We start from the raw sequence: 25875 nt of genomic DNA, 5'->3' as shown, positions 1-25875 counted from the left end.
CCTCTAGCTTGGGTCGGAACATAGTAGTCCACTAGGCATCGCTCACCTTGTCCATAGGTGTTGCCAAAAGGAAGTTGTCGATCTCTCCTCTTTCTCCTTTGCTGTACTTCGGTCCCAACCTGGACTATTAACCTTCCTAGCGACGTGGTTGGTAATTCCAGTTAGGGCAAATGTTTTGCCTCTAGTTTCATGAGTCACCCCCAAAGCATTTCGGTGTGCGGGCACCATTAGAAGGCGAATTATTAACTTTTTGGTGGGGTTGATGGGCTGGTAATTTAAGTTAGAGGAAATTGTCCGTCGCCAACACATGTCCCTTGCTGTGCCTCTTGAATGAGTGGATGCCCTTGGGAGCTATCGGTTGGATTTTTCCATCGTTGACTGAATCCTTAGCCCAAATTGAGTAATCTACTTTCAAGGAACAAGTTGGTAATTCAATTTGGAAGAGGGCTCGATCTTCCGTGGTGGCCTCTCTAACCCTCTGCCGATCGGAGAGCAAGGAATTCGCCTTTCATAATGGGGTTTCTTCCCTTGCAAGCCTAGAACCCTTGAATTTCAAACGTCGCTACCTCTCCGACTGCCTTAACTTGGTTGTGTTGCATCAGTGTCTAACCTGAATCCGCGCCTTAGCTCTCTCTTCTTAGTTCCGCCCTACCGCTTTGCTTCTGGATTTGGCTCAGGTCTGACATTCCACCTTAGTTGCATATGGTTCCTTGGCTTTGGTGCAGTGGGGTTAGTCCGATCCAATATGGTTCAAGATTAGGGTGGTGTGGTTGAATAAATTTTACTGGTTCTAAGGGGTTTAAACCCCCCTCTTTGCACTCGAATTAATCCACCTCGGGTCCATTTGGGTTCGTGTCTAGATGCATTAGAGTTCCTGAACAGTTTACCAATAGTAATTTATCTAGACTCTAGAAATGGGCTTGAGCCTTTGAGCCCATACCTTCAAGTCGCATGATCTTCCCTCTAGACTTGAACTCCATCCATGGTGCCCCAAAGTCAAATGTGATTGGGTCGAGTCCTTGCATCCATTGGACCACAAGTACTAGGTCCATCCCTATTGAGTGTGAGTGGGTACAGGTTGAGCTCGAACTCATGGCCTTGGGCCTATACCTTGAATGCTTCACATTTTCCTTGTGTTCGTAAGATCGTTCCATCGCCTGTAGCCATATCAAAACTAATAGTTGGGCTAAGGGTTAACTAGAGTTGTTGCACCAGTTTTGACTTTATGAAGTTGTGCATGCTACCTGAGTCAGTAAGGACTCGACCCTCATTGACCCAACCTCCATTTACAAGATGTGTGATGCAAAAATTTAATTTTTTAGAAACTCTTAATCTTTTTGTATTAATTATCTCTAAATAAACATAATTTAATTAAAATTCGATTGACATACGTTTAAGATCCAATCTTCTAAACGAAAATTATTTGTATCCGTTTGGTTATGATATAGTTTTAAATTTTGTTACCTGTCCAATATTTGTATCCGGATTAAAAATGTAAATTCAAACGTAGGTTGAGCACAATCCAGGATGAGTTTTCACCTCCCATGGAAAAGCAAGAAAATCACATCAATGGCATTCTCAAAGCTTACTGATGCTGGTCACCTAATTATTAGGTACACAACTAGCAATACATGCCCTAAATAATCTGTAGAATTGTTACAAAAGGCAGCTTTAGCCGTACCAACCGAGTCACCATTTTGCACTGTGAGAAGAATAGATATAACGAATCATGAAATAGAACAGAACTAGATTCACAGCATGTTGGCGTCCAAATTACTATGTTAGATTAATATACATCATAACATTAATAAATAAAACCAATGAATCAAGTCTAAGATCGCCATGTACCTGAATCTGGTTAAATAAAGAAAAAGAAGAACGCCTTGCAGAGCTTTATGTACTGAAACAAGAAGAGGAAATACATAAAATCAAGCATGTAAATCTCATACAACGAAATGCTTTGGCAGATGAAATATTATCGCCATTTTCATGTGATATAAATATAATCACTGGATTTATCATTGCAGGATCTAGGGCACAATGTATAATATATATACAAATAAGGACAACCAAAATTTCAGAATGAGATCCATAAGTAACACATTCATAGGGTTGTTCTCAAAAACTGTACCACAAAATAGATTACAGCCAAGAAAAGTGCAATCTGGTAAGCGTCTCTCTGTAGGCCATCATCTCGTTGGAAAAACTGAATCAAGACAAAATAATCATGTTAATGTACAAATTACAATAACAATCAAAAGCTGGTACAAAACAGATTGCTTCTTGCTTCTAAAATTGGAAAATACAATTTTGATTATATCTGTTGCGCAAAAATCTAAAATTGTTGTTGATCTGCCATAAGATAAACTATATGATGGCTCATTTCGTTGTAAGAGTTTGACGGATGGCTCAATATTAGAATTGTGTCAACATTTCAAATTCCAAAATCAAAAGCTCTTGATATCATATAACTTGTCAATAACCCTAAATAACATGTAAAGTGTTTCAGATATGATACAGGCCAGAGAAACTATAATTTACTGAAAACTAAACTGCTAAATATTCATAAGAAGAAAATGTTGCTCAATGAATGTTGATGAGAACATCATGAGACTAGTTCATGTAATGCAGACATGCTGACACTTGTGGACATGCATTCTTCATATTCTAAAATTCTCTTCCGATAGCCTCATTATGTTTGCATGTTCCAGAATCCAGATGCCTTATCTAGTAGTTGAAAATTTTCTCCCATGTTGAAAGAATGCACCAGGCTCTTTCAACCTAGTAAGCTACAGTTCTTTTGATTGCTAGGCAATTCCAAAAATCTCCATCATATGTTACACGTTTTAGCAGTTAGGCAAGAAAAGGAATGGTATGGCTTAAACATTCCAACAACAAACAATGTTAAAAACTAGTTAATGACATCATATGTCTGAGGGAGATCTATTACGCATCATATGAAAACAAAAGAAATGGTCCTAATCACTATAGGTAGCAAAAGATATGCTATTAAGCTTCTTCATAGAAGAGCTAAGATGGAAAAGATACTTGGAGGTGGAAAAGGGCTTCGAAGTATGGTTATGTTTGCAATAGGAGTCAGCTGAAACGCCAATTTTTATTTAATGCGCCAAATGAGAAAGAGCTTTTCTTTTATTATATAACACTCTTTCCGAATCAGTGGTTTACAGTGAAGACGAACAGCTGGATAATTACGTAGCAAAAACTCACCTGTATTAGTATTATATTTGGAAACTCAGCCAATGAAGAGTATCGTTTCATTTGGAAGGTTATTTTGGCCAAAAACTCGGGATAATGATGCTTCCGTTTTCTTATGCACAAGATTTCGACGATGCAGATTAACAAGATCTATGCTATAATTGAATGCTTGGAACTAGATTCTTTTAGTTATTTTATTTTCTGAAAATTTACTTTTGGATCTATCTTCTAGAATATCTTGTCTCCTTTATAATTTCTAAAACTTCAAATATTAGAACTTCAGTTGATTTTAAATTTAAAGAGTCCTAGTGTCGTTCCAGATTGACTTTACATTTGTGATTTCGTGTTATCTAGTAATTTAACTAATAACTTTATACAACGCTAAGTTGAATATAGGTGATTTTATCATAAAAAATTAAAGGAAAATTCTATTGCGGAGAATTCCGTGGATCCTAATTTTGGCCGATCCTGAGAAGGATTGGGATTGGCCATAACCGATTCCGATCTTATCCCGAAACTAGTATGATAGCTGGTTTCCATCTAGAAGAATATAAATAGTTCCAACTTGTTCCAACTGCCCTCTTTTTAAAATTTTCAGCTTTTACTCTCTATCTGCTACACACTCTCCTCGCACCACTCACACTTCATCGAGCTCATTTAACGGCTAATCCAATAAGCTCTTCCAACTTCGCACCTTTAGTGAACTAAAGACTTTTACCCGATCGGCTTGCTGAATTATAACTTCAAGATCATGATGAAGGTCTTAGCTTATAGGCTTCACTCGGTTATGGGAGATTTGATCCTAGATAGCTAGACGATGTTCATCCAAGGAAGGTCCATCTTGGACAACTTCGCGGTCGCGCATGAACTTCTCTCGTGGGTGAATATGACAGGGTCCTCAGTGTTGCTCATTAAACTCGACTTCGCCAAAGCCTTTGACAGTGTTCGGTAGGACAACCCTCTTTTCTATTCTTCAGGCAAGAGGATTTTTGAAATGGATAGAATAGATCAGGCTTTGCCTAACCTCCTCTTGGGCTGCCACTTTCATCAATGGGTTTCCCTCTAAATCGTTCAGTCTAGGCCGAGGACTTTGTTAAAGGGACCCCTTGTCGCTCCTCCTATTCATCTTGGTTGAGGACTTGTAAGCGAGGATGCTAAAGAAGGCTCATGTTGATGGCCTCATTTAGGGCTGAGGCCTTTATCTGAAACCCATATCCTTCAGTTTGCCAACAACACCCTTCTCCTCTACAAGGCCACCGAAGACTTTATCTCGAACCTCAAATTTGTCATGACATTACTCGAGCTGGTGGTTGATCTATCCACCAACTTGAACAAATCCTACTTCCTATCCCTTCCGATGGCAGAATCAGAGGTGATTTCCTCCTATTGGGCCAATCTCTTTGGCTGCTCAATAGGCCATTTTCTATTTCAATACTTAGGCCTTCCCCTTAAGGTGGGCCTGCTGAGCATTTTTTTTCATTTCTTTTTTCTCTCTTTCTCACGTGCTTTTTAACTCCCTTTTCTTATTGCTGTCAAACATAATGAAGAGAGATAGAGATCTCTTCCTCTTCATTTCATTTTTGGGGTGGTAAGTTACAAGCATAAAAACTTACAAATTCAGCTCAAAATTCATCATGGTTTTAGATAAGTGTCTTTTTTTTTTAAAATTTATAGACTTCATATGTGAGTAATATTTATTTTCTTATTTTTCTATCATATTTTCTAATTATTTAAAAAATTCTTTCATTTTTAAATAATATCTAAAGTTTTACAAAATAAAAGATAGTCTGATCTGATACAGGTGATCAATATGACCAGACAATATGATTGATACGACCGATATGTATCTTTTTTTTTTGTGGTCATTCTTGATCTCAATCCTAAGTTTCAAAACCTTAGAGATTTCATATATACTTGCTCCTCCTTTCTCCCTAGTAATCATATGGATTAGCCTTCTTTTCGCCAAAGCCTGGTGCGCAATCTTTCTTTTGTTCCCTTAATCTAACCCTTGCTAAACTGGAAAAGATACTTGGAGGTGGAATAAAAATTATGAGATGCCTTATCTTTACTCTTCTTGGCTGTGGATCTAAGTACCTCTTTATTTTTTCTATCAGCAATCTTAATATCCTGCATTACATCAAGATACTTCCAAGGCTAAAGATATAATGTTAGTTTAGAAACCATAAGTACCAGGCATAGAACCTCTCTGCTGTGAAGTAATTTTCGTTATAAACTTAAGCAGCTCCAGCTAAAGTTTATTATCTTAAGAAAAGTAAAAACCTTAGTATATGGCATACAACTAGTACTAAAATGAATGTCTAACTTGGGGTATTTCTGTAGCTTGGTGCTATAAGATTATCCAAAGACTGACTTGTATGATTTTATATAAAAGTTGACTTCTCAAATCTAAAACTTGTAGTAACTGTTCTTAGAACATTAATGACTGTAGCATAAAGATGAGTAATTGTAATTGAGTCAACGTACCGTAGTTATCAAAATTAGATGGACATTGACTTGATTAGAGGTCGGGATACTTGGTTATTGGTTCACACGGTATTTCACCCAGTTGGATCACTCATTTTTTCAAAAAATATTTTAAAAATATTTAAAAATAATATAGATAGTACTAAATAATTCAAAAAAACATCTATAAAAGCATTACAATCCTATGCCTTCTATTACTTAGTCATTTTTAACTAATCTTTATGTCTAACAATATCAAATTTTAAAAACTTACGGTTCAGCATATCACAGTTAACAGGATATTGCCCAATTCCTAAATTGTAACACAACATATTTTATTAACTCAACATTTTCGACACATAAAAATAGACTATTAGCAAGAAACATGAAACGAAATAGAACTATAGAAGTCAATCTATTTGATAAATTAAGAATCACAAAATTTTAAAGACAAATGTGTTATTAATTAAACGTTTCCAAAATTTTAGGACTAAAATACATAGGATAAATAATAAAATAACTAAATATTAAGGATCATTAACTTTATAAAACTAAGAAACCTGGCTGGTTCGTAAAAAATTGGCCAAGTTGCACATGTTGTCATTCCAAAACAGGTTTGACCAGTTTTTACCGAGTTAGTCGCTTATCCAATCTGATAACAAAACCAAACCGGTTTGGTGGTCGGTTCACATTGCACCAGTCGAACCTCCTGGTTCGGTCCAGGTTCTGATAATTATGCAACATATGACTAGTATCCCTGGAACTTAGTCTATATTTTCCTAGTTATCAATTCTGAAGATATGCTAGGCCAAGCTAAAGATTAGAATTTTTCCCTCAAATGATCCAGGTTATTGCAGAAATTTTCCTTCAAATGACCTAGGTAATTGTATGTAGCCAGGCAGTAATCAAGAAACAAAAGTTATCAGGAACATGAAAGTGGAATCATTGATAGATCATAAATACATTCTACAATCACTTGCCACAATATTTCCCTTCCAACATTAGAACTGTACAGAAACTACAAAAATGTCATTAAGAATGTAGAACTGTGATGTAGGAAGTGAAATCATAAGTAATTTAAGAAATTATTGTCAAGCCTACTAAAAGCATACAGTCCCATTTCCATTGGCACAGATGATCAATGTCCAAACTGACCATAAACAAGTTAGTGTTTCACCGTCTCAAATTTATATCCCCTAGAAATGAACACAAACTCCTAGATCAAAAAAGAATAATGTGTTTCCTTTTGTAGGCCATTTTAATATCTGTTAGAAATAATATAGTGGTCCTTCATTCCATGAGTAGAATTTGAGATTGTGATTCCACTGTCAACTGGCGATAATACTCTTTCTTCTTTGAAAATACACAGACTGACATCTGCCTCAGTAGCTGGTTATAAAAGTTGAATCTTTGTATAAAGCCTTTTAATCCTAGGAATCATGCCTATATATTTGATGGTAAAGTTTTATTGAGTGTAAATACTCACACTCATGAAGACCTGGCTTAGGTGCTTAAAATGGTTTAGCTGCACTGGCAGTCCCCTAGGTAGCTAGGAGAGTAGCAGGCGAATTTATTTGTTAACTGGAAAGTGATTAACTGTAATCAGATTGATAAACAATGTGGAAACAAAGAAGGTCAGAAAGATACAATCAAACGAACCTACGAGAAAGAAAACCAAATATGTCAGACTTACGAACAAGCAGTAACTCTAATATTACTCTGAATCAATCTCGAGATATTACAACAAGGAGAGAAGCATAGATTTAACTGCTAGATCTGATTTTTAAAATAAAGTCATGTACTTGCAAAATTTCTTACTTTCGTCGGATCCCCAGATGGGTCTGGATATATTTCCATGTTCTCCTTTTTGGCTGAAAGACGGGCCGTTGTGCTTTTTACAGCATCAATTGTGTCTTTGCCTGACTCAATGGCAGAGAAAAACCTCCTAGAAGACCAGAAGTACACCTGAGAAACGACAGTTGATGCAGACAAATCCCATGTCTCCATATGTTCAATAACTTGGCCACTTATCTGGTTCAAGATGAATTTGGAATCAACCCGAAGTGTCAAGTCTCCTCCAATGTTTGAGAATACTGGATTTTTAGGTCTCCCTCTGAGTGTCCATTTGATGTTCAATTCACTAGTTGACAGCATTACCATTTCTTGTACCGTCTGGCAAATGCATCACATTATTGGGTTAGTTGAAACATATGTAAATCCTTGGACATATTATAGCCAGTTAAAAAAAAAAAAAAAAACTAAAAGGTGATTGACAAAGGCAGTAGCTTAAAAGTTAGGCATGGGAATCATAAAACATGTTCTAGCTCAGCAGAAATCAGGAGATTAGAATTATTTAAAGAGTCTAAATTCATCAACCGCAGATGCACCTTGCTGAGGTATGAAACTATGAATGACTACTACAAAAAACTGTATTGAATTTGAAAAGCACCGTGGCAAGTGATTTGGTAATCAACCTTTTAAGGATTTTCTCTTAAACTTTAAAAAAAGATACTTATCTTTTGTTTTTGCAACAGACATTTTTCCTTCAAGGCCATGGTCAATGATTTCAAACTCGCTTTCCCTTCGGTCCTCAAGAGGAACTTGAAGGTTTCAAGCATTTTGTTTTGGACATTCAATTCAATTTTTCAAATATATAAATGAATAGAAACTGAAAGAAGAGAAAGAATAGGTCCCACTTACCATAGGAGCCTGCTGCTACCAGCAGCGGCAAGTCAGATACTTCTATAGATGGTGACAGTTTATATGCCCAAAGGTATAGAAGATCTGACAGAAGAAGTGCAAAAGGTAAGAAATGATAGGAAGGAGTATGGTTGATTTTACCTAGAAGGTTTTGATTAGAAGGCTTGCCAGAAGGTTTCCTATATCTCAACTCTGCATTAAGAGAGAGAGAGAGAGAGAGAGAGAGAGATGCAACGGAGGGGATCCCACATTTGCTTAATCACAAGATATTGAACAAGCTGATCTCAGTAACGAATTCCTGATCGAGGAGCGGAGGTAGAAATTGGAGTAGTCATTGCAAGAGGAATTGGCATGGTGTTCAAGACATTTCCTCACTCATCTTTGGTTTTATCTTTGCTACCTCCTTAAGAAGTAGATGCATTCTGCTCCAATTCGATGATAGATAGAGGAGAAGGAATGGGGTCATTCACTAAGCATCCATAAAGGATACTACATTCTCATCTCATGTGAAGAGTGCATTAAAGTCCCACCAACAACCTAGCCATTAGTAAGGATGAAAAAATAGAACTACTTGGCCAAGGATCGATCAAAGAGGAGCTAAAACAGATAGGACTATGGGTGAAGAAGGTCTGAGAACATTTATTTATTAATAAAACCACAGCTGGTTAGATTACCAACTAGCAATTGAACTGATGACTTAGTGACAGCTATCCTAAGGTCCAATTTCCATTTTGTTTATGATAACTATAGCTAAAAGAGCATAATTACCACTCCATTATTTCGTTGCTTGCACTATATATTATATCTAAATAAGTGATCATAATAATGTATGACTTGAATCTCAAACGAATCATATAAGAAAGAATTATTAACATGAAGGAAAGTAAAAAAGGAAACAAGAAAGAAGAAGCAGAGTTAACACTTCACCACTTTTGGGTTTTCTACAGCAATAGTAGCCCATAAAGGCCTTTTGTACTTTTCACGTCCAACGAAGGATCTAAGCGGATCCTGCAAGATGAGTATTATGCCTTAGGAAAACAAATAATAAACATAAAGACAAACAAGTTACAGGGTATAACAACTATTTAATACACAATAATATTTCTTATTAAGCCAGTTGCATCAATCAAAAGTTCAAAACTAGGATGAAAGATTTATATGTTTATCTACAATAGAACAGAATAAAAGCATGTTCTGGAAATTAGGTATTGGTATGTAAATCATCTAGAATAATGAGAAATAAACCATACTGCTCATTTTCTGTATAGCCTTAAACAATTCATAATTCACATTTCTAGATCTTATTGCCACAGGGCCTATTCAGCACAGAACACAATGAATTATATTAGAAATGGGCTATAAGAAGCATATCTCTCATGTTAAAGATCTAAATCATTCTTCTAAAATAAAATATACAGTAAATTTTAATCAAATAATAGAGTAAAACCAGTTCATTCCAGCAAACAATAGACATTCACATATAAAAAAAAAACTATCCTTCAGCTATTTAGGCCATAAAAGCTGAAATATAAGGAATAAAATTATACTGATCATGGAATTTGGAATAATCAAGATCTTACTTGTCAAATGATTCCAACAAAATCAAACAGACCGATCCTAGAGTTGGATAGTCAAGAACTTACTAGTAGTATGTTCCTTACACATTTCTTTTATTTTTAAAAAGAAACCCAATGATATACTAGTGCTATTATCTGTAAGCAAATTACAATATACAGGCATCCTAAGGCCATTATGCTATAGCGGCCATTTCAACCTCCATCTGGACACATAAATTATTTGAATTCCCACAACAGTTTAGAGCCAAAAGGTCCTTAATATTTCAAGGCATTAAGTGCATATAACATTCAATAATGCTTATCATGATTTAAAGAACCCATAAATGAATACCTAAAGAAAAGAAGCATAGAGCAATACGTGTAAAACATTTTGAAGTTTATTTACTTATTGAGGTTATGAAAAGAATTAATATTTTCCATCCTTTCAATTTTTTTGATGAGAACTCGACATGCAAAAAGAACAAATAGAAACTTTTGAAGGAGCAGATGAGTTTCCTTTTATGGAGGAATCACAATTATTTTGACCAGTAATACACTTATAAATAAAATAGGTTATTTATAAAAATAATCTAAAGATAAAAGATTATAATGCAGGTTTTAATACATATATCTAAACTAAAAATCAAAGATTGGCATGCTGAAAACTCAAATATGTCTTTAAATATCTAAATTTTTTATTAAAATTATGTTAAAGGTATGCCACTGGCACGTACAAATCGGTCAAAACTTGGATCCATGTGTACAACAATATACATATATAGGGAACATGATCTCCGTAAGATAATTACCATGGATTGAAGTGCTCAAATGCACATTGATCACAGTGTAACATATTAAAGGAAAATTGTTGATGTGAAACAAATGGATCGTTAGGATTCTAGGAACGATGATGGTGAAAGAAAGAGAAAAAAAAATAGGGTTTCACACCTCCATTCTCAAATAGGGTTTCATACCCAAAACTCACATTTGAGATCTCAAAAAAATATCATTTCTTCATTAACCTCGATTGAGTAAAAAGTTGGCCAATATATAGACCTTACAAATGACAATAAGCAAATAACACCCTAATTAATTGCGAAAAAGCAAATATAATCCTAAACACCATAAATAACAAATGTATAATAAAACTAATTGACTTAGACTAATTTCCTAAAGGAGGAACTGCACTAATACATACGCCTGTGTAATATGTCATTGATGTCCGGATCAACTGTCTAAGTACTATATGATGTTATGATATAAAAGAAAGGTGAATATTAATATATTGTGTTGTTTTTTCCCTATATGAGGTAATTCTGCAAAAGGAACGAGGACTTTATTTCTAGGAATGATCCCTAGATTCAGATGCACATTGATCCTCAGGAATGTTCTATTTCTATATGCTAGATCATTTGTTTCTTTATGTAGTTACCTTCCATGCTAGAGTTGATCCCTGCATGCTCTTTGATCCTTTATAAATAGCTATTAGTTCAGTCTAGTAGCACAGTTAACTTTTCGTTGCTTCCATTAAATTAGCTCTGCAATTCAGTTTTGAATAGTTCAACCTTAGGTAAGGTTGATTTGATATGATACTTAAAATGCCTAGAAATTAGCATTATAATTTCAATTGTACTTATATCCATCACTTTGGTATTAGAACCAACATTCAGGTTCCATCTTGAAATGCTAGCTATATTCTTTCTCTATTTCAGACTTGTAATTAATCTAGTGCCCTAGAAGTTTGCTCCCCTAAGTGTGTTCTACATCACACACAAACATGGGTATATCATGATTAGATTAGTTTGAAGTTTGAACCATAGCACATAAAATAGAAGTCATGAAATTCAAAGAATAGTTGTTTAAGACTTGCACGAAAGTTAGGAAATCTACAAGTGAATTTGATACACAATTTAGGTTTGAAGATGCAATTTTAACAAAGTGATAATGCAAATCTAAAGCGTCATATAGCAAGAATTTTGTACCGAAGGGACTAAACAGGACAACACGTGCCATGAAAACACTCAAAATGGCTAGTCATGCTGATGTCGGAGTATGAAGACCACTGAACCACTGACATGGAGGTATGTCCATATGGGGGGAGAGAGAGAGAGAGAGAGAGAGAGCTACCCTATCACAAGGGAGGGAGACAAGAGGAACCACTATAACAAGGGTCGTGATAGAGGAGAGTCTGGGAAATGAGCTACTATTTATAGTCTACTACTATTTAAGGGAGTTAAAGTTGAAGAGTCATAGTGGCAAATGTGCTGATGGGGGTTGAGTGGGAGAGAACTCAATGTCACAATGGAGGAAAGAAGCTGAGGCCACATGGTATAGATTAAAGAGAGAGAGAGAAAAGGAATCGTAGTTGTAAGCTACAATGATTTAGAGCATTTTTAGCAAACTACAGCTCTCATACTATTATCTGTAAAAAAACTTTGCAAATACTCTAGGATATGATTTTCTAAGTCAATCTAAAAACCAAAATAATCATGCACGGCATATTTTCCATGGAGAAACCCCTATCAACTAAGAGTAAAAAACCAAAAATTCTCTCCAAGGATCAAAAACTGCTGCACTATAAACTTAGCTACAAGATATACTTACAACTTCTCCCCCTGCTCAACATCTACGTTTAATGATTAAAATTCTTCTTACTCGCTAGATCCCATAGTGAACTGCTCCTCAAGTAGTGGATCGCCAACTCTGCTAAAATCTATGAAGTTCAAAAGCCTATGCCTTAGTACTTCTTTGAGGTGCCGATATAGATGAACAATGTTTGCACCTCCGAGATCTTCAGGATGAAGCTCTGGTGATGAAGTTGATTGTGGACCAAAGATGATCTCTTCTCTTCTCTCTAAGGCTCCTAGGGTTTTTTGTGGAAGACATATCAAAAAAGCCTACAAATGAATAGCCTTCTTCTCTCTTATATAGATGGTGAAACACTCTTTCAATCAGACTAGGAAGCTTCAAAATCACCTTCAAAGTTCAAATCTTCACAAAATCAGGTTCGAACAGCTATGTCAGGCATTTGAATGGCTTTTGAAGTTTCTAGGGCATTTGAACGGACTTCTAACACTTTTAGAATTCTAAAAATCTGTCTTACAGAAGTTCAAACAGCATAACATAGATCTTTTTGTCTAAATCTGTTCAAAGGAGTTAAGGGCATTCGAACGGATCTGTTTGGATGGACTTTGCATGCTCTTTGAACACCTTTGGCAAAATTGGCCCAAAATTTTTTACTAATCTATCACCTACTCTCCTAGTAATGCTCTTTTTCTATGATTAGATCCTAGAAAGAAACATATGCTTTGTTCACGAATACCCAATTACAAATCATAACACTAACAAAGTGATAGGCTGATAGCTTAATAGGTAGGCATGCTTAGAACACACCCTTGGTATCATGTAGCCTTTATTCCCAACAGCATGAAAGTGCACTTGACATGGAATATGTTGCATAGAAGTAATGTAGTCGCAAAGCAAATTTGTCTTATATGGTTATATTGAATTGACATTTTTGCACAAATAAAAGAGAACTGGACACTGATGATAGGTTTATTGTAGTATTGCAACAACTCTCTCTCTCTCTCTCCTGTCAATTTGAGATTTATGTATAAGAATGTTTGGACATACTTGTTAGTAGGAAATTATTGGTTTTTCAGTTTGTCATTCTTTTTTCAATATCTTAAGAAAAAATGAATTCTTTAATACAACTTCAGTGCATCAAGAAATGATGCTCGAAATTTAAGTATTTAACTAAACCTTTTTCCTTGTTACATATCTCAAAGTCTACGTAAAGAACAACTTAAATTCTGATTTTTTTTCCCAAAAATGAAATAAGATCATTCATAGTTATCCAGCAAGAGGCGCCAAAACCACTATCCAAACATGTTAGACCTACAATGATCAGCTATTGGCTGTGCATAGTCATCCAGAGTCACATATGTTGTTTCCAGCATACGTATGTCATGCCTTTCAATACACTGATAAACAAACGCTATGGTTTCCTTATGCTCTATACTTGTACTATCTCACAACATGCAAGATGAAAATTCATACATCAGATATATTACAATATACTTTATTGCAGTACACATTAATTTCGAATAAATACTCTACAATTGAGACCCATTTGTATCAAAATACAGAGAGCTGCCAAGTAGCTAGTTTTCATTCTTTAGAAACGTGGCACCAAGAAAAATGGAAGGAAAAGAAAAGTACATAACATTAAGCCTACACCCCTCATGAAAACAGAACGGGATACCAAATCACATTTATAAATTTATAACTACTAGAGAAGTAGAACTCTAACTATAACAAGAGAAAAGAGCATAATACCTTATATTTCACTGAAATGGAAAACGACCCCAATGCACGATTCCCTTCGCGCAGCTCTAAAATATCCCGTGCAAGCTGCCTAGCGGTGGATTCCACAGCAGGACTGCTAATGCACTCGAAATCATCGCAGAGCTCCCCAAAGTTCATGCTATCAACCAACTTGTCGGATTCAGATCTTTCAATCTTAAAATCGGATGTCTCGACCTCTTTCGACTCATCTATCACTACAGCATTCGACTCAAACAGATCAGACCAAATACATCACCATGATCGCCAAAACGACAGAAAGAAAGGAATGGAATCGAAGGATTACCATGCAAAGGGAAGAAACAAGGATTGGAGCTCGTCGGAGGCCCAAAAAGGCGACGGAAGTGGCGCCGACGGGCGGTGCTGGCTGTAGGGCCGCGCCACCTGGGGAAGCTAGAGGAGGAGGCACAGGATAGAGCGCTCATTCTCGTGGTCGCCCATTTCTGGAGAGGGGAGGGAAAGAAAGGCGGGTGTTTCGAGTTATTCGGATAAGACGACTCCGTCCGCTCGTTGTCGTTCCCACTGAATTTTTAACCATTTTAATTCTGCTTACCAAAGAATATACCCAAATAGATGTGTTACAAACTTATTTACTTGATTAGGTGACTTCTATTCCACGGGATGCCATGTAAAATATCTATACATGTATACAAAAATTATTATTTGAGTTAGTGATTTATATTAATATAAAGTACTTTCTCCATCAGTAATTTTGGGTATGTATATATAGGAGAGTATTATAATACATAGATTGTGGCACTAGCAAATAAATACTTAAATCAATTTTCTAAAATCAAATTGTATCACGGGTTATTTGTAACTTAATTGCACATCTTTTACGAGTAATTTGCACCAAAAGGCTCATCAATTATCAAATTATAATTATCAAATTGTAATTTTGGGTCCTTTTTATCAATTTAGACTAATTTACCTTTTCTCTAAACTAACCCAACTATTTAATCTAATTTATCTAATTAATTAAATATTTAACCGATCAAACCCCTTCATTTTTTCTTCTTTCAATTTTTTTCTCCTCACACATCAAATTGGGTTTTCTCTCCTCACCATCAACCCCAACTTTCTCTTTCACGCATCAAGCATCAAGCATCAAGCATCAAGCATCAAGCCCATCTTCCTTCTTCTTCATCTTCTTCCTCTGCTTCCTCTTTTTCCTCTCTACTCTCTTTATTGTCCTTCCATTCTTATGCATCAAATCCTAATGCACACTTCAACCATAATATTTCATCATAAAGTTGTTTGCATCAAACCCTAAAGCACGTATCCAACTCTTCTTTGTTCAATTCTTGCTCACTTCTCTTCTTCACCATTTTTACTATTTTTTGTTAATCTTATGGCTCCTCGGCAAAGATGCAAGAAAATTCCCGAGGTTATTTCATGTAATGAGTGTTTTGAGTAGTATGAAATATTTATTTTTCTCTATATTTCTGAATTATTTTGTTTATCATTGTTTGCTCTTTCATATTTATTTTCTTTTATGTTTAATTTTGATCATTTTAGCCGATTGTTATTTAATATCAATAATTTTGCAACTGTATAAAGTAACCCATTGTGCATCTTCATTAGTTCCTCTCATCCTTAAATTTATGAAGTTTTCTGTGAGTTATACATGTCAATTTCAGACTAAATTAAAGCTAAAATTTGAGGCCTTGGAAGCAATAAAAATATATAGTAAAGACTGAAAGCTTCTTCAACCCACAGATAGTGGTGAGGAACTCGAAAAGTATCATGGTTTCAGCATTTTCCTCTAAGTTGGTATAGTTGTAGCTCAAATTTCATATGAAATTTAACCAAAACATCATTCTATCCAAATTATCAGAATTGAATCCTAGTCAAAATAAGATGTGTATTACTAAAGGAAAAGCTCCTACAGTGGATGTAATTCACAGTCACTTAAAAATTATTTTGTACATGAATTACTTTCAAAAATGAAGGAATCTTTTATCAAGCCAAATATCTCTATTTTTTAATTGACTAGTGATATTTTATCTTCCTTTAAGACAATCTTTTTTAAGTTTACTAATGTCCATTATTTTGGGTTGGAATTCATTTAAAAATATTTTCTATTTTTGGCAAATGTGAGTAGAAGAAAAAAAAAATAGAAAATGAGCAAAATGAATACACAGTACATTTATACTCTAGATGCTACACTTGTGTCGTCATAGAAGCTATACAAAAAATTTGTGAGGGAGCCACATAATAATATCCTAGTGCATACTCCCTTTGAAGATTGGCAAAATTTCCTTACATTGATGCCAACATGCCATTGGTGTAAGAGTTAGTCTTTTGCTGGCTACATGAGAGCTGCTTCAAGATTGAGCATCTCGTTTTACCACTAACAAAGAAGGATGTAGCGGTTATGATTGGTATGCCAATTGTTGGTCGTCTTCCTATTGAGATAGATTACAATGGATATGAATCATTTTCTGAATTTGTTATTAAGCATTTGGATGAAGATAATCAGAAATTATATCGTTTTGTCATTTTTAGGCTGTTGGAGAAGCTATCACTAAGCAATGTGGAGAGTGATGTTGAAAATTTTGTTTATTTTTTTTATACTTTTTATATTCAATAACATACTTTTCCAAGGAAGTAACTACACATACCCATCAGGCCTTACACATTATTTGGAAGATATTAAAGGGCTTGTATATTCATGGACATCTGCTATTCATGACTTCTTAATATGGTCTATAGTTAAGACACATAAGAGAGTAAAAGAGATAAAGAAGAAAAAGGAAGGAAAAGTAAGTTATTTGATACGATCTCCCCTTTTGGCCAAGGCTCAATTTATTTCGATTTTCAGATCTGGACAGGATCTGACAAGGAACTTTAAAAATAGATCTCGAAAGATTTAGGCATTGGATCGACATGAAATTTTGATATGTTGTAGCCCCGAAAAAGAGCTTTAAAAAAAATCAAGTTTCAAGCGAATCGGATGGTGGGATATCGAGATATCGTTCAATTAGTGGACAAACATCAAGGAGTCTGTCTTAGGATCCGTGGATGGAGGCACGAGATCCTTGGTGATGGTGAAGGTTGGTAGACCAGCGTTAATGGGGTGGCACCGGTGAGTACGTGGAGATGGAAGGGTTATGGGTGATGGTAGGGTTAGGGCAAAGTGATAGATAGATTGGAAGAAAAGGGAGGAGTGGGCCGCCCTTAAGGGAATAAGGTGATTGGCTGATCGAGGGAGACTAGAAACGGCGACGTCAGGGAATGGGAGAATGGAGAGAAGAAGACAAAGGAGACAAGGCAAAACTCAATTCATTCAATAATGATTTTATGGTTGCCATCCACACCTTTAGAGGCTAACCGAACAATTCAAAAATGGATTTATTAACCCTAAAATAGTAGATTTTTACCGACCGCGTTCGAATGCGCCCGATCGCGTTTGAACACACATTTTGCGTTTTCTATATGTGTGACGCGATGTAGGCATTCGTAGGCGCATTCGAACACAGTGTTTGAATGCACATTTCTCACTCTCTGTATATGCGAACTTGATGTAGGCATTCACAAGCGCGTTCGAACGCACTCCACCTGTATTCGAATGCGACATACAAAAAAGTTATTTTTCTATGAATTAAACGCTAAAACAAGAAACAAAGACACCTCCTAAAGTTTATCCATGCTCGAGATGACATTGGTGAAGTTCAAATCGTATCAATCCACCACGCTTCTGTAACCTTGTCCTCAAGGTGTGAAATTGGGAAAGCGATCCATGATTTCTAACTCTAACTCCTAGGTAGACTCGTTAGTGGGCTTGCCTAGCCATTCAATCAGCATTTCTATCTCCAATCTAGATCCATGGCATCTTCTCCTACGACCTAAGACTTGGACCGATTCATCTAGGTCATCTTCCTCCATTGGTTCAGGCAAGGCTGAACCCACCACATAGTTAGGCCCGATCTGGGCCTTCAATACCAATACATGGAAAACCGAATGGATCCGGGTTCCCTTAAGTAGGTCCAATCGATAAGCCACTAGACCGATTCGTTGTAGCACTCGGTACGAACCATAGTACTTGTGACCCAACTTCTGGTTCAAAATTGGCCTCAATGTGGATTGTCGGTACAGTTGAGCTCGAACGAACACCAATTGATCCACCTCAAATTCTCGCTTACCGGCGCCTTTGTCATGAGTCTGCTTCATGCGGTTTTGGGCTGTTGCTAGGTAAATCTTGAGCCGTCTCAAGGTTTCATCTCAATCAGCAAGTTCCAAGTCAAGTTCGGTCCTATTCACCGTCGCAAGTCTATCGTAGGCACACAAGACAAGGGGAATGCGCCTATAAACCGCCTCAAAGGGGGGGGGGGGGTTATGCCAATGCTAGAGTGATGAGCTGTATTGTATGATCACTCGGCCCATGGAAGGAATTTGACCCAATCCTTTGGTCAGTCTGCCACAAAGCATCGCAAGTATTACTCTAGTCCGCGATTCACCATCTTGGTTTAGCCATCCGTCTTGGGGTGATAAGCTGAACTAAGGTTGACTCGAGTCCCTTGCAATCTGAAGAACTCGGACCAAAACTCGCTGATGAAGATGCGATCCCGATCTGACACGATCGTCCTATGCATCCCATGCAAGCGCGCCGCTTCCCGAACAAAAATTTTAATAACCTTTTTCGCTGAAAACGGGTGCGTCAATGCTATGAAATGAGCATATTTGCTCAACCTATCCACCACAACGAATACCACCAATTGTCCTCGAACCTCCGGCAGCCCTTCGATGAAGTCCATGGAGATGTCCTCCCAAATATGTTCTGGTATAGGCAGTGGTTACAACAGCCTGCTGGGCTTGAGTGTCTCCGATTTGACTCATTGGCAAATTTGACATTCACGCACATACTTCTTCACGTCCGACTTCATCACTGTCCATGTATAGTTTTGGGCTAGCTGCTTATAGGTACGTAAGACCCCTTCAGGGCCTGCTATAGGAGTATCAAGGAAGTGTGCTATCAGTAGTCTTCATAGCTCTTTGTTCGCGGGTACCTTGATCCGCCCGCGCTCGAGTACTAACTCGTTGCACTCCTCATGCTTAGGGTGGCTTGATGGGTTCTCTCTCAACTCCTCCATGAGTTGGACCAGGTCACTATCATCTACGTTGGCTCTCCGCAGATCTGAGAAGAAAGGAAAGGTGGGTGCCGAGAAAGAAGCGAGCTCCCTTACGTCCCCTACATTTGGAAGTTCAAATAGTGGTTGACTTCCATCCAACGGCACTCTCCGGTCATTCCTCCAAAATGTCAATGTGAGGTTTGTAAAGTCAAATGTCACGGGCCCCAAGCTTTGAAGTCATTGAGTCCTCAAAACAATGTCAGCACCTCGCAAGGCCAACGAATAAAGATCCAATGTAAAAATTTGGCCTTGCACCTTCAACTCCACACCTCCACAAATGAAATCTGCTCGCAATGTGGTGCCATCTCCAATCGTCACATCGAACCCTTCTGTGGGTTCCAACTCAAGTCCAATCTTTCTAAGAAGCCTCTTGTCAATGAAGTTGTGGGTGGACCCAGTGTCGATTAAGATTCTCACTATGGTTGTCTTGATTATACTGTTCACCCGTAAAGTCTTTGGTGCGACTGTCCCAGAATAGGCGTGGAGGGAGATCTCGGTCATCATGTCCTTCATAGGTCGCTCCTCAGCTACTACTCCTCCTTGCTGTCTAGCCACACCCTCATCTTCATCTGCAATCTCATCCTCAACCTCCTCCAATCCGTCGATTAGCATCACCAATCCCATCGGTTTAGCACAGCGATGCCCGAATACAAACTTCTCATCACAATGAAAATATAGGCCTTTGGCTTTTCGTTCCTCCACTTGAGTAGGTGTGAGTGCTCGTCCCGGACCTCTAGGCTCATACTTCACATCTTGGGAGGGCTTCAGGGGTGATCGAGAAGGCTCCATTGCAGCAGCGGTTCTTAGTACGTTGATTACATTTTCTATCGCTATAGTTTGTTGAGTTGGATTGCGGCTTCCTTGGCTCGTCCAGTTCTATTTAAGATGTAATTTTATGGCTCGATGTTTGTCTTCCATGAGTACTACATCTTCGAAGGCCTCCTTTAAGATTTTAGACTTTAAAACCCTCACGTCAGCTTGTATATCTCCCCGCAGCCCGGAGATGAAGGTGCTACAAAGTTGTTGATTCGTCCATGAGAGTTGGCATCGGCTACTTATCCTCTCAAATTCTTCTTAGTATGCCCCAACCGTGGTCCTTTGCACCGTTTTTGAGAGGAGAGCATCAAAGTCTTCATACCCCAACGCTCCAAATCGCCGCGTAATATCGGCGCAAAAGTCAGCCCAAGTTTCAATAGCCTCATGGGCATTGGCTGCTCGAAACTAATGAAGCGCCGCATTTTCAAGGTGAAAGCTCGTAAGCGTCACCTTATATTCTTTTGCTGTACCCTGGTAGGCAAAGAATTGTTCCACCCTATACAACCAATCGATCGGATCACCACCTTTGAACTTGGGAAATTCAAGATGCACGATTTGCCCACGGATACCGTTGTCTCAATCCGGATTATATCCCCTAGTCCTTGTCTAATTGGAGGTGGATGCACCATGAATGGTTGATGATCCCTCCTTCGATTTTGGTTGACTCGACGTGGTTCCGATTCATATTGCCTCGCCCACGGATCTAGATCTCCAAGATGATCTCCATAGTTGTTCACTCGTTGGTTGGGCTCACCTGCAACTAAGCTTGGTGGAACCATCCTTGCTTGTCTCTACCCATAGGGTGGTGGCAGTAGAGGCTCTTGTGGGTGCATATTCTAAACCAGTGGTGGCGGGTTCATGGGGGTGGACTCGCGTCATGCGGTCGATGGTGCATTCCTGTTCGCCATGGCTTCCCTTGTCGCCCGTAATTCCCGCATATACCAACCCGACGACACAAGCTCTCCGCCTTAAGCTTCGTGCCATCTCCAATAGCAATGTCAAATCACTTAGTTGGTTTAGCATCCAAGCCTAATCTCCTCACTAACCTCTCATCTAGAAAGTTGTGTGTACTCCCAGAATTGATGAGGATGTGCACATAATACTTTCTAACGACTTCGTCTACCCGTAACGTCCTCGGTGCGGAAATACTGAAATATGCATGTATTGATATTTCGGATTAGATATCTTCCTCCGTGCCCTCCTCAATGGCCTCCTCATGGACCTCGTCTAAACACTCTCCATCACCAACAACCTCATCGTCCTCCTCAAGATCGTTGATGAGCATCACACTCTCGATCGGTTTAGAACGCCGATGATCGAGGGTGAAACGTTCATCGCATCGAAAACAAAGGCCCTTCGCTCTTCGCTCCTCCAACTAGGCAAGTGTGAGAGTTCGAACGGGGGGTCTTGTGCCTCCTCTAACATTAAAAGAAGGTCTCAAAGGTGGTCGTGATCTAGTACTCGCAACCGCTGCCTTTGAAGTTGCAGAATTTCCAGCCGGCCTTCTAGGTGCAAATCGTCCATCACAGTTGCCCCAACTTATTTTCACCACCATCTTGAGAGTCTTATGCTTTTCCTCCATCCTCACGACCTTCTCAAAGTCCTCTTCAAGAGTGGTAGGACAAAGAGCATAAACATCTGCCTGTATCTCCTCTCGTAGCCCTAAAATGAATGTGCTCATCAATGTCGGTTCGGGCCAAGGTGTCTCACAACGACTACTAACTCTTTCAAATTCAGCTTGATACTCCAAATCGATCGTCCTTTGAACCATCTTGCTTAATATGGTAGCAAAATCTTCATATACCGCTGTCCTAAATCTATGTGTAATCCTCCTAAAAAGTTAGCCCAACTGGTAAATCCTCCACGACGAATAACTGATCAATACCAATGTAATGCCGTTCCTTAGAAGTAAAAGCTTGCCCTCTAGACCTTTGTGCCCTCTGCTATTCCTTGACAATCAAAGTATTGCTATACTTGAAACACCCAATCCGTTGGATCATCGCCTTAGAATTTTGGAAAGTCCAAGCTTACTGTTCTCCCTCGAATAGCATTGTCGGGTTCGCGAAAGATCCTTGATTCAAGTCTGAACCTTTGTACATGTTGATCTCCTTCTCTAAATCCTCGAGCACATCCATCACAATCTCTAAAGGGATCAACCTCATCCTCAAAGTGCCAATCCTCCTCATCGACGAAGCGCACGAGTGCTGCTCGCCTCTCAGGTTCCACCACCGTCGGTCTTGGGTTTTGTAATGGAGGTGGGGGGTGATGTGTAGGCATAAGTAAAATATGATCATTGACACTAACATGTCACACCTGGACCTGTGGGGTATCGGTTCAGTGTGGTCCCACTGCTGGTCCTTCTTGAGGCACCGATCTTCATTAAGGAGATGACGAAGCCAATCAGTTCATGACATATTCTTTTAAAGCATTATGACCATTCTGCATTGCGTCAACTCTATGTAGTAATGTTTGGAACATGCCCCTAAGTTCATCCGCCAAGCCCATATTTACACCTATGGATGTTGGTTGACTCGGTTCTGCCATAGTCGCTCCAAAGGAATCGACCTCACGGTTAAGGTTATAATGAGTTGAGTCATCCATTGTCGGTGTGCTCTCCATTGGTCTCCTTGTCAAGTTTTCTTTCTTGTTTCAACCATTAATGTAGGTCTAAGGTTCGCCTGGCTCTGATACCAATGATTGGCTATGGAACGATTCTTTTAAGATCTGAATTTATTGTAGGAAGCAGTCTGCGCAACTATTGGAAAATTTTCTCCCATAGTTAAAAAATTATGAAACCAAGTGGAATCGATCCGTAACTTTCTGATCTACGTTTTTTGTATTTACACCCTTCACGAATTCGAACTGCAATAGGGATGAAATTATGATTTAGTATAGATCATGGTGGTAGTGACGAGTAAAGTGGATGTTAGGGTTATGGATGATAATAGAGATGAGGATGGATGGTGGATATTGTTAAGGGATAAAGACAAAGGGGAAGAAGTGGTCGAGATTCCAAAGAAGAGGGAGGACTCAATAAATAAGAGAGATTAGAAGTTAGGAGAAACCTTGCCAACAGTAGAGGTGATAGGTTAGTGGTGAAGGAGGGAGATTAGGGTAGAGAGAATTGAGAGAAGATATATAGGAGACAAGAAACTAATAATCCAATAGCATAATAATTTTGACTGCTATCCACACCTTTATAGAGGCTAGCCAACAAGCTAAAATACAATTTTTAACCCTAATTCTAGAAAATTCCCGTTGATCGCGTTCGATTGCATAAAAGGCATTCTCTGTCGATGCGAATGCCATGTTTGAACGTGCATTTCACGTTCTTTATATTTGCGAACTTAATGCAGGTGTTCACAAATGCGTTCGAACGCACCCCAACTATGTTCGAACGTGGCCTATAAAAAATTTATTTTAATGAAAATAAATAACTAATGCAATAAAAAAAAACCCTAACTAAATGTATCATATTCTTCTTTCCTTCTCCTTGTTCTTTCCTTCCTCGGCTTCGCCGCCTCTAACCCCATCGATTGGCCTACCACCCTAGACCCTTAAGGGAGGCCCTCTTCTCCCTCTTCTTCTACTCTCCCTACCATCTCATTAACCTCATCCATCATCGCTAACCTTCCATCTCCATCAATCCTACCGGTGCCACCCCATTACTATCAATTTATCACCACCATATTTCAACACGACTCCGTGCCTCCACCCACGGATCTCAATTCCTTAGATCTTCCGACCTTCATATTCTATTTCGATGATATCTCTCGATCTAGCTAATTGATTCGAGTGAAATTAGATTTATTCAAAGCTCTTTACTAGGGCTACAATATATCAAAATTTCACGACAATCTAATGATTAGATCCATCAACAAATATCTCGAAAACTCTATAGAAGTTTTTACCCAAAATTAGTTGTGAGTCAAATCAACCCTTTCTAAGAAGAGATCGTATCATTATGATACACGAAATCTTACCAAATATTAAAATCAAATTAACATGCATGACGTGTAATAATAATGGTAAGAAAAACGTGTGTACATGCATGATATGAATGCGATAATGTCATGGGGTAAGTTATGGCATTCTCTACACTACTCCTAAATTATAGAAGTTTCACTTACTTGAATCGCTTTCCTGATACTAGTTGCCACTGCGCCACAGGGTCATCCTCATTGGGTATGGAGTCCACCTCGATAAGAAAAGTAATAAAAAACATAAGCACTAATATCTCCCAGTAATTAATTAAATAACTCTACTGACATTCACTATAGGCTTGGGTAGGTCCATCTACGGATTCCTATATTTATTAATTAGGTTGAGCAAACATAGTTGTACTAGTGCTTAACACGTTATTAAAAGTAATTTAAAATAATTTACCTCGAATTCTCATTCCACTAATATCGCTTAGGTAAAACACATGGGCAACATTGAATTAATCTGCTTCACTAAATAGGGCAATTTGCTTACTACCATTTCGCTACACTAATTTGTATTAATTCTCTGATAGGAGCAATTAATACAAATACACTCATACCATAGACTCCTTTGATACATTGCATGCAACCCAACCACACCACAAACTTAGGCTAGGTTGCACCATGCCCGACCTAGAACACAGGATGAGTTGCACCTAGCCTAACCCGGCACTTGGGCTGGTTGCACCCAGCCCAAGCCCAAGACACCCCACCCCTCCTTCTTTCCTTACCTCAACGAAAAGGAGGAACGAAGGAAGGGTGGCTACCGATGGTCACCACTATCGGCAATCGGGGCCATTAGGCTGATCGATGCCCTACCAGCGAAGGAAGACATCGGGCCCAACTGGCGAGGAAGCCAAAGACCATTTGCAGATGACAAGAACCCAGTTAGTGGAGGGTGAGGGATTTGCCGGCAATCGTGGCTGTTAGTAATCCCAATTAACCCCACTAGCACCCTCCTTTCAGCAAGTCGAAGCTAGCTGAGGGGGAGTCCACCTACTAGAGGTGGTCGGCGGTGAGAACCACGCTCGCTAAGGTTGACGACCAAGGCGAGGGGCTGCTCGGCGACTCCAGCCACGAGGGCCCAAATGCAGGCACCCCACAGTGCCTCCTCGCAAAGAGGAAAGCTCCCAACCAACTAGAGGAGGAGACGACGATGGCGGCAGTTGAAAACCTCCTCAGAAGTTGACGGGAAAAGGCTGCCTAGTGTGCCCATTCCAAAAAGCGAGGAGAGCCCAGGAGTGGCCACAACTTAGAAAGCTTCACAAGGTGAATCTCTCCGGACTAGCATGCCGACGACACGGGGTCACCGGCTAGCCAACACCTTCGAGGAGGGCCGACACAACACAAAGAGGGAGGGGAGATTCATTTGTTCGAATAAAATGTTTAGCTAATTCCATGCATCGAACCAAAAAATCCTTTCTTCGTCTAATAGTTCATAAAATGCAATTAAATAAAAAGGGAGATAGAGGACTTACCCTAGACACTGTTCATAATGTCATCAAGCTTCGGCGACGCTCCAACACGGTGGGAAGAAGAAAGGGGAAAGCAAGTTGCAATGGGGAGAAGGAAAGAAAAAAAAAAAGAAAAGGAGAAAGAAGAGAAGAAGAAGAAGAAGAAGAAGAAGAAGAAGAAGAAGAAGAA

General features: G+C 38.6%; 1 protein-coding gene across 1 annotated transcript; it reads right to left on the bottom strand.

The window, feature by feature from the left end:
• Nucleotides 1–1946: 1946 nt before the first annotated feature.
• LOC140769159 (uncharacterized) lies at nucleotides 1947–24412 on the bottom strand. Its single transcript, XM_073109759.1, has 6 exons — nucleotides 24379–24412; nucleotides 14587–14822; nucleotides 14274–14497; nucleotides 9307–9387; nucleotides 7498–7851; nucleotides 1947–2206 (listed from the first exon to the last, which is right to left on the bottom strand). The coding sequence occupies exons 2-6, from the start codon at nucleotides 14723–14725 to the stop codon at nucleotides 2105–2107; spliced, it is 900 nt and encodes a 299-aa protein (XP_072965860.1). The 5' UTR covers nucleotides 14726–14822; nucleotides 24379–24412; the 3' UTR covers nucleotides 1947–2104.
• Between the last annotated feature and the right edge of the window lie 1463 nt (nucleotides 24413–25875).

This window comes from Typha angustifolia, chromosome 10 (assembly GCF_048772165.1).
Source record: "Typha angustifolia cultivar Huaian chromosome 10, ASM4877216v1, whole genome shotgun sequence".
NCBI lineage: Eukaryota > Viridiplantae > Streptophyta > Magnoliopsida > Poales > Typhaceae > Typha > Typha angustifolia.
The sequence above is the reverse complement of the archived record's forward strand: the minus strand, read 5'-3'. Positions and strand labels throughout refer to the sequence as shown.

Bases quoted from the DNA above. Each gene is read 5' to 3' on its own strand.
- LOC140769159 (XM_073109759.1), bottom strand. From the start codon at position 14,725: ATGAGCGCTCTATCCTGTGCCTCCTCCTCTAGCTTCCCCAGGTGGCGC. The intron at 9,388-14,273 runs GTATTATGCTCT...CTCATCTTGCAG, and splicing joins CCATTTCAGTGAAATATAAG to GATCCGCTTAGATCCTTCGT. The intron at 7,852-9,306 runs GTGAAGTGTTAA...TGCATTTGCCAG, and splicing joins CTGTAGAAAACCCAAAAGTG to ACGGTACAAGAAATGGTAAT.